This window comes from Panthera leo, chromosome A1 (assembly GCF_018350215.1).
Source record: "Panthera leo isolate Ple1 chromosome A1, P.leo_Ple1_pat1.1, whole genome shotgun sequence".
NCBI lineage: Eukaryota > Metazoa > Chordata > Mammalia > Carnivora > Felidae > Panthera > Panthera leo.
In genome coordinates, this window is record NC_056679.1 from 195,566,086 (window position 1) to 195,581,152 (window position 15,067).

At 40.0% G+C, this 15,067-nt stretch overlaps 2 protein-coding genes across 8 annotated transcripts in view; one reads left to right on the forward strand and one right to left on the reverse strand.

Moving 5' to 3' along the window:
* Positions 1 to 790: 790 nt before the first annotated feature.
* LOC122226188 (zinc finger protein 182-like) lies at positions 791 to 11,366 on the reverse strand. 5 transcript variants are annotated; one of them, XM_042948990.1, is made up of 6 exons: positions 8,559 to 8,635; positions 8,263 to 8,379; positions 6,530 to 6,574; positions 5,675 to 5,801; positions 5,288 to 5,383; positions 791 to 1,856 (listed from the first exon to the last, which is right to left on the reverse strand). In XM_042948990.1, the coding sequence occupies exons 2-6, from the start codon at positions 8,269 to 8,271 to the stop codon at positions 928 to 930; spliced, it is 1,206 nt and encodes a 401-aa protein (XP_042804924.1). In that variant the 5' UTR covers positions 8,272 to 8,379; positions 8,559 to 8,635; the 3' UTR covers positions 791 to 927. The 5 variants fall into 5 exon arrangements, with proteins under 5 accessions (XP_042804924.1, XP_042804953.1, XP_042804933.1 ...); XM_042949019.1 differs by having other exon boundaries at positions 5,675 to 5,817; XM_042948999.1 differs by having other exon boundaries at positions 8,582 to 8,611.
* LOC122226164 (zinc finger protein 300-like) overlaps positions 8,808 to 15,067 on the forward strand; it is a 32,116-nt gene continuing 25,856 nt past the window's right edge. For 2 of the 3 annotated variants that reach the window (XM_042948927.1, XM_042948972.1), the window contains exon 1: positions 8,808 to 9,037. The gene's annotated coding sequence lies outside the window, so the exon portion shown is untranslated. Of the gene's footprint in view, positions 9,038 to 13,841; positions 13,901 to 15,067 lie in introns of those variants that run through there. The other variant, XM_042948964.1, reaches the window with a different exon arrangement.

Here is a 15,067-nt window from a genome sequence, read left to right on the forward strand (position 1 = left end):
AATATTAGCTTTAAATTCTTCTTGAATGACATATTTTCTTTTAAATAGAAGAAAAATGGTATTATTCAACATAAAAGATCTTGGTAGATGGCATTGTACATATAATACTTATTCTGTATTCATAATTATGTTAACTTCACATATACAATTCCAATATAAGGTTTATATACAATCAGGAATCTAAGGCTTTCATATTTTGTAGATTGTCCATATATGGTTTTCTAATTTTGTTCTGACTAGTCCACTTACTAATATTTCAAAAGTCTTTGTGGTCCACATTGAGCATTTATCCTTTAACAAGGAGATATACTTTTTTTTTTTACATTTTATTTATTGTTGATAGAGAGAGACAGAGCACAAGTGGGGGAGGGGCAGAGAGAGCCGGAGACACAGAATCTGAAGCTGGCTCCAGGCTCCAAGCTGTCAGCACAGAGCCCAATGTGGGGCTCGAACTCACAAACCATGAACTCATGACCTGAGCCGAAGTCGGGCGCTTAACCGACTGAGCCACCCAGGTGCCCCTGACAAGGAGATATACTTTCTATATCTTCTAGAAATACTTTGGGATCACATCTGGAATATCACTTCTATGAAAACATAATTACACACTTTTAAAATATGTTGAATTAAGAGGCTTGACTTCTTGATACATAATAAGATTTGATTTTTTTTTAAATGTTTCTTTCTTTTTAAGAGAAAGAAAGAGAGGGGGGAGGGGCAGAGAGAGAGAGGGAGACACAGAGTCTGAAACAGGCTCCAGGCCCTGAGCTGTCAGCACAGAGCCGGACATGGGGCTTGAACTCCGGAACAGCGAGATCATGACCTAGGCCAAAGTCAGATGCTTAACAGACCGAGCCACTCCAGCACTCCAAGATTTGATTTCTACTGAAGCTTTTAGTTGAAGATATTCCCACATTAGTTTCTCTTTTAAGGAATTTTTTCTTTATGAGTCCTTTTATGTCGACAGAGGGCCGAGCTATGTCTGAAGGCTTTTCCACACTGACTGCATTCATAGGGCTTTTCTCCTGTGTGAGTTCTGTGATGTATGAGGAGGTCAGACTTCTCAGAAAAGGCTTTTTTACACTCATTACATTCATAAGGTTTCTCCCCAGTATGGATTTTCTGATGTCTCATAAGGCAGGACACTTCACTGAAAGCCCTCTCACACCTGGTACATACGTAAGGTTTCTCTCCTGTGTGTATTCTCTGATGTACAAAGAGGTGAGACTTCATGCTGAAGGCTCTCCCACATTTGTCACACCCGTAGGGTTTCTCTCCAGTATGAGTTCTCTGATGAATACTGAGGTGTGATTTTTGGAAAAACGCTTTCCCACACTCATCACATTCGTAGGGTTTCTCCCCAGTGTGAATTCTTTGATGTTCAATGAGGTGTGACTTATGGGTGAAAGCTTTTCTACATTCAGTACATTCATAAGGTTTCTCTTGAGTATGGATCCTGAGATGTATAACAAGATTGGATTTCTTGCTGAAGGCTTTCCCACACTCTGTACATACAAAGGGCTTTTCTCCTGTATGAGTTCTCTTATGCATAATAAGGTCTGACTTCTGGAAGAAGGCTTTCCCACATTCACTACATTCAGTCTTTTTTGAGTATCTTCTATTGCCACTAAATAAGCCGAAAAAATTCAAACTCCTACCATAGGGGTCATATTTTTGGAGTCTCTGTTTTGAAGAAATGAAGTCTGTGCTCAGATGAAATATATTTCCAAGTGCATTACACTTGTTACCTTTCTCGTCAGTCCCAGTTTCCTGGTCAATGAATGCAGCATGCTTCAAAAGTGTTTCTTGGTTCTCTTGGTGTTGTTCCATGTGGTCATCAAGTTGCCAGGTTTCTTCTATAAGGAAGCATAATTGACTATATGTGTGTGGATATTTCTGCTAATGTATCATGGCTCCTAACCTTTCACCCTATTGTGAGACTGAATCTTTACTCTCAGGCCTAGTATCTCTATCTAAAAGAAATACCAAGGCTAAATGGAATCCACACCCCTGAGCTTTGCAAGAAAACCACAACTTAAAAAAAACTATAATTAGTAGAAATGGAAATAGAGAATATGACCAAGAACACATATGTATCTGGCTATATGCAACTAGGACTTTGCAAATTGGGGAGAAAAATGAAAATAATCCTAAAGACCAGTAAAAGGGATCAAAGCTGTGACAGGGTCAATAGGAAGAGCCCATTTGGTGAATGAAAATAACTAGGATGAGACGGTGATTAGAGGAAATGAAGGAAAGACTGGCTGAGGAACAGAGAGATCTGAGCTGGCGCTCATCAGCTCATTGTCAGATTGCTCTAGTGTAATCTCCACTTGTCTCTTTGTTTCCAATGTCTCTGAGCTCTTGTCTATTCGTCCATCAACACGAAATTGATTTGACAAAACCACTAACCACTTGCAAGCAGGAACACCTTTGTAGCCAGTGCTTCAAAAAGCCATATAACAGTAATTCATTCTTGTATGGGTGTGAGGGCCCAGGAATTCATATGTCCAGTAAGAGAGAGGCCACAGGGTAAGCAAAATACTACCTGCCTCAAGACAGATTAACCACTGGATTCTTGCTGCTCAGTGTATCATCTTATTCTATAATAGTTCATAGATACTGCATTAATCCTGATGTTTCAATTTTTTTTTAAATTATTTTTGAGACCGTGAGCAGGGAAGGGGCAGAGAGAGAGAGAGAGGAAGAGAAGATCTGTAGCAGGCTCTGTGCTGACAGCAGAGAGCCCAACGTGGGGCTCAACTCACGAACTGTGAGATCATGACCTAAACTGAAGTCAGATGCTTAACCCACTGAGCTACCCGGGTACCCCAATCCTGACTTTTAAATACTCTCCCCACCTTCCTCTCTACCTACCACATATGGAAGAGGAACTGCAGTTAAGCACACAGGCAGTAAATCCAGATTACCAGGGTTTCAATCCGAGCTTCCTCCCTCACTAATTAGACATGTGGCACAGGTCAAGTTCCTCGATCTCTCTGGGTCTCAATTTCCCTTTCCATAAAAAAGGAAAGTAATAGCACCTACCTTGTAGTGTTGTTGTGAGGATTAATGAGTCAATAGATGTAAAGTACTCAGAATACTGCCTCGTACATAATACATTTTCTCAGAGATCATTATGTATATTATTACTGATCCTGAGACAACTATGTGCTTGCCACTTTCTGCTTCGTATCATGCTTTCCAAATTTCTGGATTCTATTACTATGGAGACTGTAAGCAGCAGATTTCTCATTCAGCATCTAAAATCCTATCTATCTTCATTTTCATCCATCTTATAAACCTCAGGCAATACTTGACTATTGTGAAACTTATGCTACCTACATCAGAGCAATAAAGTCATTCCTTGGCTCAGAATCCAACAATTCTACTTAACTTCTTAACCCCGTTCCCAACCTATAAGCCATCAGTCTTTAAAGAAAGTGAGTGGATTTCCATTCTTTATCCAACACTAGGTCCCCAGAAGCTAAACTAGACATCTGTCCAAGGAAGATATACAGATGGCCAAAACACACTCATGCTCAATGTCACTAGTCATTCAATGCAAGTTGAAACCACAATAAGATACTACTTCATATCCATTAGGATTGCTATGATAAAAACAAAACAAAACAAAAAATAACAGGCATTGGTGAGGAATGTGGAAAAACTGGAAACTTTGGGCACTGCTGGTGAGAATGTAAGATTGTGTGGTAGCTGTGGAAAACATCATAGCAATTCCTTAAAAATGTAAACACAGAATCACCACATGATCCAGCAAATTCACTTCTGGGTATATACCTAAAAGAACTGAAAGCAGGGGCTCAAACAGGTTATTTGTACACCAATGTTCATAGAAGCATAATTCACAGTAGCCCAAAGGTGGAAACAATTCAAATGTTCACTGTAAATGAACGGATAAACAAAATGGGGTATATACACATGATAGAATATTATTCAGCCATAAGAAGGAATAAAATTCTATCACATGCTGTAACACGGATGAACTCTGAAGGTATTACGCTAAATAAAATAAATCAAATATAAAAGGACAAATATTGTATGATTCCATTTAGATGGGGTACCCAGAACAGTCAGATTCATAGCAAAGAAAGGAGAATAGTGGTTCCCAGGGGCAAGCAGGGGAGGTAGAATGGGGAGTTATTGTTTAATGGGGTACAGAGTTTCAACTGGTGATGATGAAAGAGCTCTGGAGATGGATGGTGGTGATGGTGGCACATCAGTGGGCATACACTTAATGGCACTGAACTGTATGCTTAAAAATAGTTAAATTCTGCGTTATGTATACTTTGTCAAAATTGAAAAAAAAAAAAAAAGAAAAAATCTTCTCTACGTCTTAAATGAAGTTGGTGAGAATCACAAGCAGAATATACCTGGCAAGGAAAACATCACTCTTTAACAGCCATGCAAAGAAAAGCATTACTGTGGGAAGGTGATGTATATGGAAATAGTGTTCAGGTAAATAAGGAACTTATGTCGGCCATCCCAGTTATTTCAAAAGGTCTAAGGCCTTTAAGAAGAGAGTCCTGAAGCATATTTTTCAAAGATGCTAACCCTTATTGATCAACTATGATCTTTTTCTAAAATTTCTTTTAAATTCCAGTATAGTTAACATATAGTGTTATATTAGTTTCAGGTGTAAAATATAGTGATTCAACAGTTCCATATATTACTCAGTGCTCATCGTGATAAATATACTCTTTAAAAATTTTTTTTTAATGTTTACTTATTTTTGAGAGAGAGACAGAGACACAGCATGAGCGGTGGGAGGGGCAGATAGAGAGGGAGACACAGAATCTAAAGCAGGCTCCAGGCTCTGAGCCGTCAGCAAGGAGCCTGATGCGGGGCTTGAACTCATGAATCATGAGATCATGACCTGAGCTGAAGTCGGACGCTTAACTGATGGAGCCACCCAGGTGCCCCATGATAAATATACTCTAAACCCCCTTCACCTATTTCACCCATCCTCTCACCACCTCCCCTCTGGTAACCATTAGATCAACTATGATTTTTTTTTTTAATGTTTATTTATTTTTGAGAGAGAGATAAGGGGAAGGGCAAAGAGAGGGAGACACAGAATCCAAAGCAGGCTCCAGGCTCTGAGCTATCGGCACAGATCCCGAAATGGGGCTTGAACTCACGGACCACGAGATCATGACCTGAGCCAAAGTCAGACACTTAATGGACGGAGCCACCCAGGAGCCCCAGATCAACTGTGATCGTAATTTCATTCACTTCCATCCACAGAGCTCTTTACCTAACTCACCTGCATAGCTCCAATTTGGGATTTCTCTCTCTACCATCCATGGTTCTTCACCTTGCTCCAACTTGTGGATCACAGATGGCTTAGTGGTTTGATAGCCTGTCAATGGAAAATGTTATGGGATTTGGACCTAGCTACCTGGGCTTCAGGTCCTTTGAACTCTGAACTTCATCAGGAAGTGCCTGATGAAGGTGCCCATTTGTATCTGAAAAAGAGAGATCTTTAAACAAACTTGTAGTCGTACCTCCCAGAGACTGTCAATGCTAAATCTACTAAGACTCAGAGCCATACTTGTAAAAGTACTTCCAAGGACTGACAATTTGGAGCAACTGAGAAAGGAAAAGTAATTAACCAGGCACATGTCAGTCAACACTGGGAAATGGTCCTCACCCACTGAGATGAGGTTGGTATAGTTCTCCAGCATCACATCCTTGTATAGATCCCTCTGGGGAAGGTCCAGATACTGCCACTCCTCCTGGGTGAAATTCACAGCCACGTCCTTGAATGATACCGGTCCCTGTAACAACACATTCCTATTCCAACTAAAGTCATCGGTATTGCACAAAGTAGAAACAAAAAGCATGGCAAATGGTTTTAAGCATGTTCATTACTTGATTATCCTTCCTGAAATTTAGCCCCATTTCATTTTGGGTTGTATTATACTAATTTGGTCTCATTCTGTTTCTCTAGCACAGTCCTTTGATGCCCATTTGTCTAGTTTTGTGTTCCACTTCATGGGTGACACAAAAATCATATCTAGAGTAGCTTATACTTACGGGTTTGTTATTTATTAGGCCATTCATTCATTAAGTCACTAAGCAACATTTAGTGAGCGTCCCATACATGTCCAGAACTGAATGTCCTAGATCCAAAAGATCAAATATTGGAATCTGATCCAATTTGCCAAGGCACAGAAAAAATGCTCACTTGCTACCAAGTTACACAAAAAGAAGGCACTGTTCAAAATGCTCAGGTTAAGTTTTTTTCCAACAAATATTTTAATTCTCAATGTTTCAAATTATAATATGCTAAATATTTGTTTTTACTATTTTTCATTTCCCTATACTTGTATAGCCAACAGTAAGAGGATTTAATGTTTGGACCAAAATTTTTAAAGTTCACAGAACCGTAACCAATGTAAAAAATCCTGCTAATTATTAAGATTGCTTTGCACGATTTTAGCTCACATGGTCATTTTTACAGTCCCTCACTACTGTTCCTATATAATGGGACAAACTAACTCACCTGCGACTTGGTCATTTTCTGCAGCCTCTGGGTGAAGACAGAGATCTATGAGGACAGAGGGAAGGGAAGGGATGGAGCCATGAGAGACCAGATATGACTTGAAGATCCCAGAATCACCAGTGTAACAAACCCATATGCAGATGCCGCAACAGCTGGGCTGAGGAAGCCACCCTGTGGGAGATTGTCCCCTGGGCCCTCTAGAACTCACTGTGAGAAAAACCACAGATTTGCACTGAGATTTAGGATATCTGCTGCAAGGATATCTGTTGTAGCGTTTTTAACATATTGATAAGTTGGAAGACATTAAGGAACTGGTAAAACAAACAGATATATACTCCAAAGATAAAGTAATTTACTGTCATCAAAAATGATGTTGCCAAATATTTATCAATATGTAATGGCAACTGGTGCACGTCCTTCTGTGACTGTTTAGTCATGCCTTCTGTGGATTCTAACTAGGGCTGTAGGAGCACAGACAGGTTAGAGTCTGAAGGTAGAATGTACCAGCACAGATTCTCACTGGGACCTAGGAACTGGGGAAGAGACACCAACAGACCCTGGAAATAAAATGTCCACATGGTGAGATTCACGCAACAGTCTTTCTGGAATCTTTTCCAGGGGAGCTGAGGTGCAGATTCCTGTGCTCCAAGCTAAGCAGGAGCAGAGGTCAGTTAAATCCTATGTTTTAGGTTGGGAGACCTCTATAAAGGGTAGGAGATTTAGAGGAAAACATCTGGCCTTGAATTTACCTGCTGGCTATTTGACTTCGGGCAAGTTACTCAGCTTTACCTTTCTGAGCCTCAGTAAAATCAGAAATAATATCTATGTTGTATCAGTGATTAGGTAAGAAACATATTTTGATTAAGGTAAGAAACATATTTTACAAAACAACCTAATGTTAATGTGTGTGTGTGTGTGTGTGTCCATGCTGGCTGTTCCTTCTACCCAGCACAACCTTCTATTTCTTCATCTTTGCTCAAAAATCACCAAGGAGGCCTTTGCTGTCTACCTAATTTAAACATAATCCCCCCGTCTCCCTTACCCTGATCTACTTTTTCTTTGTGTATAAGTTCAAATACATAATTTACTATCTAATATACTACATAATTATGCTTACTGTTAATTGACTATCTCTACTTACTAAAACTAAAATTTCATGAAGGCAGGGATTTTTGTCTGCTTGATTCAGTATTGCACCCCTAGCACTAACAATAGTGTCTGGCTAATGGATGCCCAATAGTTATTTTAAAAATACAGTTATATATAATACATTTCATAAAACAATCCTTATCACAAGGGAATACATATGTGCTACTTTACAGTAATTATTTTTAATGCTTGCATATAAGAGTACATGCTGTAGGATTTCATTTATATGATGTTCTACAAAGCAAAATTAGCCTATAGAGATAGAAATTGAAAAAACTGGTTCTTAAGCAGGTGGGGGGGGGTTGCATTTCTGGGGGATTAAAATGTTCTGTATTTTGATGGGGGTGGTAATCATACGGGTGCATCTACAAACTTTTTACTCTGTAAATTATGTGCAAATCATTCTATGTAAATTATATACGACCTAAAAGTACTGGCAAATAAAATACTAGTCTTGGCTCACTAAACAGATTTCACCACCACTACTGCGTTGCAGCCAATGGTTGAAAACCTGACTTAGAGGGTTGCTGTAGGGTTAAAAGTTAGATGCCTTTGGAAAAGCAGGTAGTAAGGTAGTACTCCACCTGGAACATTTCAGACGTTCAGTAAAACTTGGTTCTCTTTGCACACCACGGAGGGCGCTCCTGACCCTGGTGCCACTTGCGCGCACTTGCACCGCTGGATGCGTCCGGAAGCGACACCTGCAGCGCGACACCAGCAAGAATGCAGATCCGGGACCCCGCCCGCCCCAGACTCACGGACCCAGGTTGAGGATGGTCACTGCAGCTTTTGACACACCCGGGTCCACGCCTACCCCCAAAGTCCTATTGTTCTGCACCCACTCCACCTCCCCAAATCAGCGCCCACTTCCTCCGCGCACCTCCAGCCCGGACCAAGACCAACCAGGTGCAAGGATCAGAGCCTCGGGACTCACTCCCGCCCGGGGGCAGCGCTGTGAGGACAGGGAGGGCACACATGCGCAGAAGAGGACGTCTCGCGCGCGCGCGGGTCTCGCAGGAGCCCGTTCCCTTCGACTGCAAAATACATCTCCCAGAATGCCTCAGCGGCGGCGCTGCACATGCGCAGCGAGAGGCAGGGCGCGCGTGGGGCGTCGGGGCGCATTGCAGCGGATTCCGGCACTGCAGTCCCCAGTCCAGGCTCCAAACCCCTCCTCCAAAGAGAACCCATAGAGGGTCGCTCGACGTACTGAGCCAGAGCCTAGCGATAGCGAGCCAGACCTACAACGTTTCAAGAACTTTCCCAGGCCTGAGCCTGCAGGACTTAACTCTGGAATCTGAGTTTGAGCCCGAAGCCTTTCATATTTTTGTGGTCAGCCTTTCTGCTTTTCTGAATGGACCCGTGAGTACAATGTTTTGACGAAAGGGGAGATACATTTCAGAGATTTCACTAAAATGCCTGTAAATGAAAGCTAGCAATGGTTTAAATTAGTATTCTGTGACCAGCTGGCATATTTTCTGAGAACACACAAATTAATGTTGATTACACAGACTTCAAGACCAATAGCTAACTAGTCTGTGTAACATTAAAAAGAAAAACTTGAAAAAATCTACAAACAGGTTTCCTCCACAGGGCACTTTGATGTTATATATAAAGATGCTTCATGTTGATCTAGTGCGACATTAATCAATGCCCTGATAGGTACCCATAGTTCTAGGGAAACTGGTTTTTTGGGAAAAATAATTTTGGATAATCACCTTCCATGTTGTGCCAGTTTCCATATGGCTTAAAAGTTACAACAAAAACTTATACAGCATTTACTATTGTGTAATAAAGATTTTGGCTTTCATTCCAAGTTTCTGGCAAGTAAGCTCTAAACACTTGCAGTAAAGAATATGGCTGGCAGAATAAAGATTTTGTCCTCTATTATTGAGAGGTAGCCTCTAGATCTGTAGAATTTCCCCAGTAATGGAAATGCCCCTGGTGGGCCCTGATAATTCATCCTACCTAGAATGACTCATGGTGGGTCCCTGGAGAGTTGACACTGAGAAGATGACTCAGGGTGGGGACTGGCCACTCCACAAAGACCATGTGATTAGAGAGTTGGGGGTTTTAAACCAGAAGATACCATTTGGAGAATCTCTCAGGGGTATAAGGCAGGGTTGGAGATTGAGTTTAGCCTGAAGGCCACGTAGGTAATGAAACCTGGATAAAAACTCTGGACGGGGAGCTCAGGTGAACTTCCCTGGTTGGCAGTATTATAGGTATCTCTGACTGAGAGATCATACAAAAGTTTCAACTTTTGTAACCCTTTCGGATCTTACACTATTAGTCTCTCCCTTTGGCTAGTTCTCATTCCTATCCTAATGCTATAATAAAACTATAATCATAAGTATAGTGCTTTCCTGAGTTCTGTGAGTCATTGAAGTGAATCACCAAAGTATCAAAAAGGGCACTGGGAACCCCTGAATTTTTAGCCCACTAGCCAGAGGTGAGGGTGGCCTGAGAACTCCTGAGCTTACAGCTGGTGACGGAAGTGAAGGCAGTCTTATGGAGGACTGTGATTTGTGAATTTAACCTGTGAATTGTGGCCCAGTTTCAGCTCGTTGGTGTCCGAAGTCACTGTGTGTTATTCTAGGTACTTTAAATGTATTAACTAATTTAATACTCCTATGACAACTCTGTGAACTAGATTCTATTAACTTCATTTTACACTTGAGGGAAATTGAGACACCCAGATTAACCCACTTAACTGGGGGACACACAGCTAGTTAGTGGGAGAGCAAGGCAGAATGGCTGTAGACCATGGGTTGGTAAACTGCCACTCAGGCCACATCAGCCAACTGCCTGTTTTTGTACTCTCTGTGACCATAGAGTGTTTTTTACATTTGTAAATGACTGGAAAAAAATTAATAGAGATGTGTTTAGGTGTTAGTTTATAAAAGTGACTGAGTGATGACACAGAGAGGTCAATGTCATTGAAAGAAAAATTTAATTTACTCCAAGTTCTCCTAGAAATGGGAGGCAGACTGGGTCCCAATTCTACTGAGGGGTTCCCTACACCAACAATAATCAGATCTCTGACATGAGCCAGGTGTCCTACAATTTCTGCCACATCTACTGGGAAATAGCATGAGATCCCACAAGTTAAGGGTTCAGTCCTACAAGACTGCTCCCAACCCCATTTCAGACCCTAGTCCCAAGCCCAGGTTATTCTGTGCTACAGATTGGAGGTTCCCAGGCCTCCTCCTACAGATGCCAGTCACAAGCCCAGGTTGTTAGTTGTACTTCTGACTGCCTGGCTATAAGTCAGAGGTTCTGACCACCCCTTCCTTCTTGGGTTCAATTAATTTGCTAGAACAGCTCATAGAACTCAAAGAAACATATTACTTACTAGATTACTGATTTATTAGAAAAGTATATGACCCAGGAACAACTAAATAGAAGACATATGTAGGACAAGGTATAGGGAAAGGGGGTGGAGCTTCCATGCTCTCTAAACAAGCCACTCTCCCCACATCTCCCTCCACATGTTCACCAACCTGGAAGCTCTTCAAACCCTGTCCTTTCGAGTATTTATGGAGGCATCATTACATAGGCATGATTGACTAAGTCACTGGCTATTGGTTATTGATTGATTCAACCTCTAGCCTCGATCCCATCCCTGAAAATCGGGAGGCCAGACTGAAAGTTCCACCTCTGTACTCTCGGTTGGTTGCTCTGGCAACCAGCCTCCATCTTTAGGTGCTTTCCACAAGTCACCTCAGTAACATGGTAACCCAGTCACCCAGTTGTGGTGGAAAAGGGCTAATGTGAATAATAGGACACCCATCTCAACTTACGACTCTAAAGCAATTTCAGATACTGAGAGCAAGAGACCAAATATGATAACAGAAGATGCTCCCATTGCTCTTATCACTCAGGAAATTCCAAGTTTTGGAAGCTGAGAGCCAGGAACCATGGACAATGACCCAATGTGTATGAGAAATACATCTTGGTCATCTGAATGACCAAATATGTTTTTTCTTATAAATTACAATGTCACATAGGACCACAGGGAGAAGCACCAGTGTCAGTCAGGAGGCAGGAGTAAAGGCATAGATCATAGCCTTTTTTTTTTTTTTTTTTTTAAAGCTATGAGGGCTTTAAAAAAATTGTAGCATAGTTAACATACAGTGTTATATTAGTTTCAGGGTATAATATAGTGATTCAGTATTTCTATATATCACCCAGTGCTCATCACAAGTGCACTCTAGACCATAGCCTTTATTGGCATTTACATGAGAAAGGACAGGCAGAGCAGAATAAACCGTTTACGATTGGCTGGTTTGAATAATTCTGGTGGGCTTGGGGGTATAGGGATTGGCCTTAATTGTTACCTGGATTGATTCAGGGCAGGGGAATATTAGGTTGGTGTGTGACTGTTAGATAAAGGAGGTGGTTGGGGGTATGGACTTGGGTTTGGCTGGTTTGCATATGGGAGGAGTGCTGTCAGGTAAGCTGTTTATCACAATAGGAATTAACTATTTCTGAGAGGGGCAGTTTCCCCAGTCAGCAGTGACCTCCACCCCAGAATGTCAAAATATCATAACATAGAGAAAATTTCAAAAATGGTTAACATAAAATAGTATTTCATAATACATGAACACTATATGAAATTCTAATTTTAGTGTATATAAATAAAGTTTTATTGGGACATAGCAACATTTATTTATTTACTATTGTCAATGGCTGCTGTTACTCTACAACAGTGGAGTTGATTTGTGATAGAGGCCATATGGTTTGCAAAACCTAAATTGTTTACTATTTGGCCTTTTACTAAAAAACATTTGACAACCTTTGCTCTATAGTAAATGTCCTTAATCTGTATGAAATACTGCATAAAAACGAAAGTGTAAAATTTATAAACATTTAAATATAAGGCTGTCTGTACTAAATCTTTGGGTGGGGAAACTCTTTAACATGTTACTATAAGGAAAAAATAGAAGACTAAATTATGGGAAATATTAAAAATTTTTATGGTAAAAAACAATTGTAAAAGTACTCCTACTTACGGGAGTAGGAGTAGTACTATATGGAGTAGATGTAGTTTTACTTATTCCTTTTGCTAAGGAAGAGTTTGGAATTATATACATGTTCCAGGACTGCATTGTTTTCTGGCTTTCATAGTTTCTATTGAAAAGTCAATTGACAATCTTAGTCCTTAAAGGAAATACGTGTTTTCCTCTGACTACTTTAAGAATTTCAGCTTTTTAAAAAAAGAATATCTGGGGGCGCCTGGGTGGCTCAGTCAGTTAAGCGTCCGACTTTGGCTCAGGTTGTGATATTGCAGTCCGTGAGTTCGAGCCCTGCGTTGGGCTCTGTGCTGACAGCTCAGAACCTGGAGCCTGCTTCTGATTCTGTGTCTCCCTCTCTCTCTGACCCTCCCCCCATTCATGCTCTGTCTCAAAAATAAATGTTAAAAAAAATTTAAAAAAAAAGAATACCTGTATTGAGATATAATTCACCTATTTAAAGTATATAATTTGGTGGCTTTTAGTATAGTCACAGATATGTGCAGCCATCACCACAATCAATTTCAGAACATTGTTATCACTGCAAAAAGAAACTCGGTACCCTTTAGCTATTGCCCCACTATTCACCACCTCCCAGCCCTAAATACCTAAGCCTGGTACTTTCAGGCTCTGTAGATAGGCCTGTTCTATTTATATTTTCACATAAATTGAATCATGTACTATGTAGTCTTTTATGACTGCCTTCTTTCACTTAGTGTAATATTTTCAAGGTTCACCCGTATTGTAGCATGTATCAGTTCATTCTTTATGGACAAATAATATTCTATTGTATGTACAGACCACATTTTCTTTATCCATTCACCATTTGATCGGCATTTGGCTTGTTTGTACCTTTTGACTTTTATGAATAATTATGTAAATAGTGTATACATTTTGGTGTGGATATACCACTTTCAATTCTTGCGTGTAGATTCCTGGCAGTGGAATTACTGGGTCATATAGTAATTCTCTGTTTAGTGCCAAGTTTTTTCCAAAGTGGCTACCCCATTTTACATTCCCACCAGCAGTGTATGAGGGTTCTGATTTCACCACATCATTACTAACATTTGTTATTATCTGACTTTTTGATGCTAGCCATCCTAGTGGGTATAAAGTGGTATCTCATTTTGGTTTTGATTTGCAGTTCCCTGATGACTAATAATGTCAAGAATTTTTCATGTGATTGTTGGCTATTTTCATATGATGGAAGGTAAGGGTCCAATTTTATTCCTTTGCATGTGCCTATCTAATTTTCCCAGGGCTATTTCTTGAAAGAACAGTCCTTTCCTCATTGAATGGTCTTGCCACCCATGTCAAAAACCACTTGAACATAGGTGTCTGGGTATATTTCTGGACTCTTCATTCTATTCTATTGACCTATATATGTGTACCCATATGCTAGTACCACATTGTTTTGATAACCATGGTTTTGTAGTAATTTTTGAAGTAAAAAAGTATAAGCCCTCCAACTTTGTTCTTTTTCCAAGGTTGTTTTGGCTATTCTGGGTCTCTTGCAATTCCGTGTGCATTTAAGGATAACCTTTTCTATTTCTGCAAAAGAAGCTGTTGGGTTTTGATAGGAATTTCATTGAATCTCTGGATGCCTTTGGGGAATATTGTATCATAATAATATCAAGTTTTCCGAATCAGTGATTGCATACTACCTTTCCTTTTGCTTAGATCTTTAATTCTTTTCAGCAATGTTTTTGTAGTTTTCAATGTAGAAGTATTGTACTTATTTGGTTTAATTTATTTGTTGGTATTCTATTCCTTTGGATACTATTATAAATGGAATTGTTTGCTTAATGTCCTTTTCGAATTGTTTGTTGATATTGTGTAGAAATATCACTTTTATGTTGGCCTTGTGTTCTGCAACCTTACTGAATTTATTAGCTTCAATAATTTGTGTGTGAGGCAGGAGGGAGAGGTTTTTGGATTTTACTAAGATTATGTTGCCTGTGAATAGATACAGTTTTCATCTTCCTTTCTAATTTGGATGCCCCTTATTATTTTTTTCCCTTGGCTAATTACTATGGCCATAATTTCAGCACAATGTTGAATAAAGTGGTGAAAGGAGGCATCCTTGTTCTGTGTTTGATCTTTTTTTTTTTTTTTTTAAGTTTACTTATTTATTTTGATCTTTCAAAGAACCAACTACTGGGTCTGTTGATCATTTCTATTGTTCTTCTCTATTTTGTTTATTTCCACTCGAATCTTTATTATCTCCTTCCTCCTTCTGTTTTAGTTTTCATGTCTTTCTGGTTACTTAAGGTGTAAAGTTAGGCAATTGCTTGTGATATTGCTTCTTTTTTTTACTGTAGGCATTTACAGTTCTAAATTTCCATCCATGCCCTGCCTTCGCTGTATCCAATAAGCT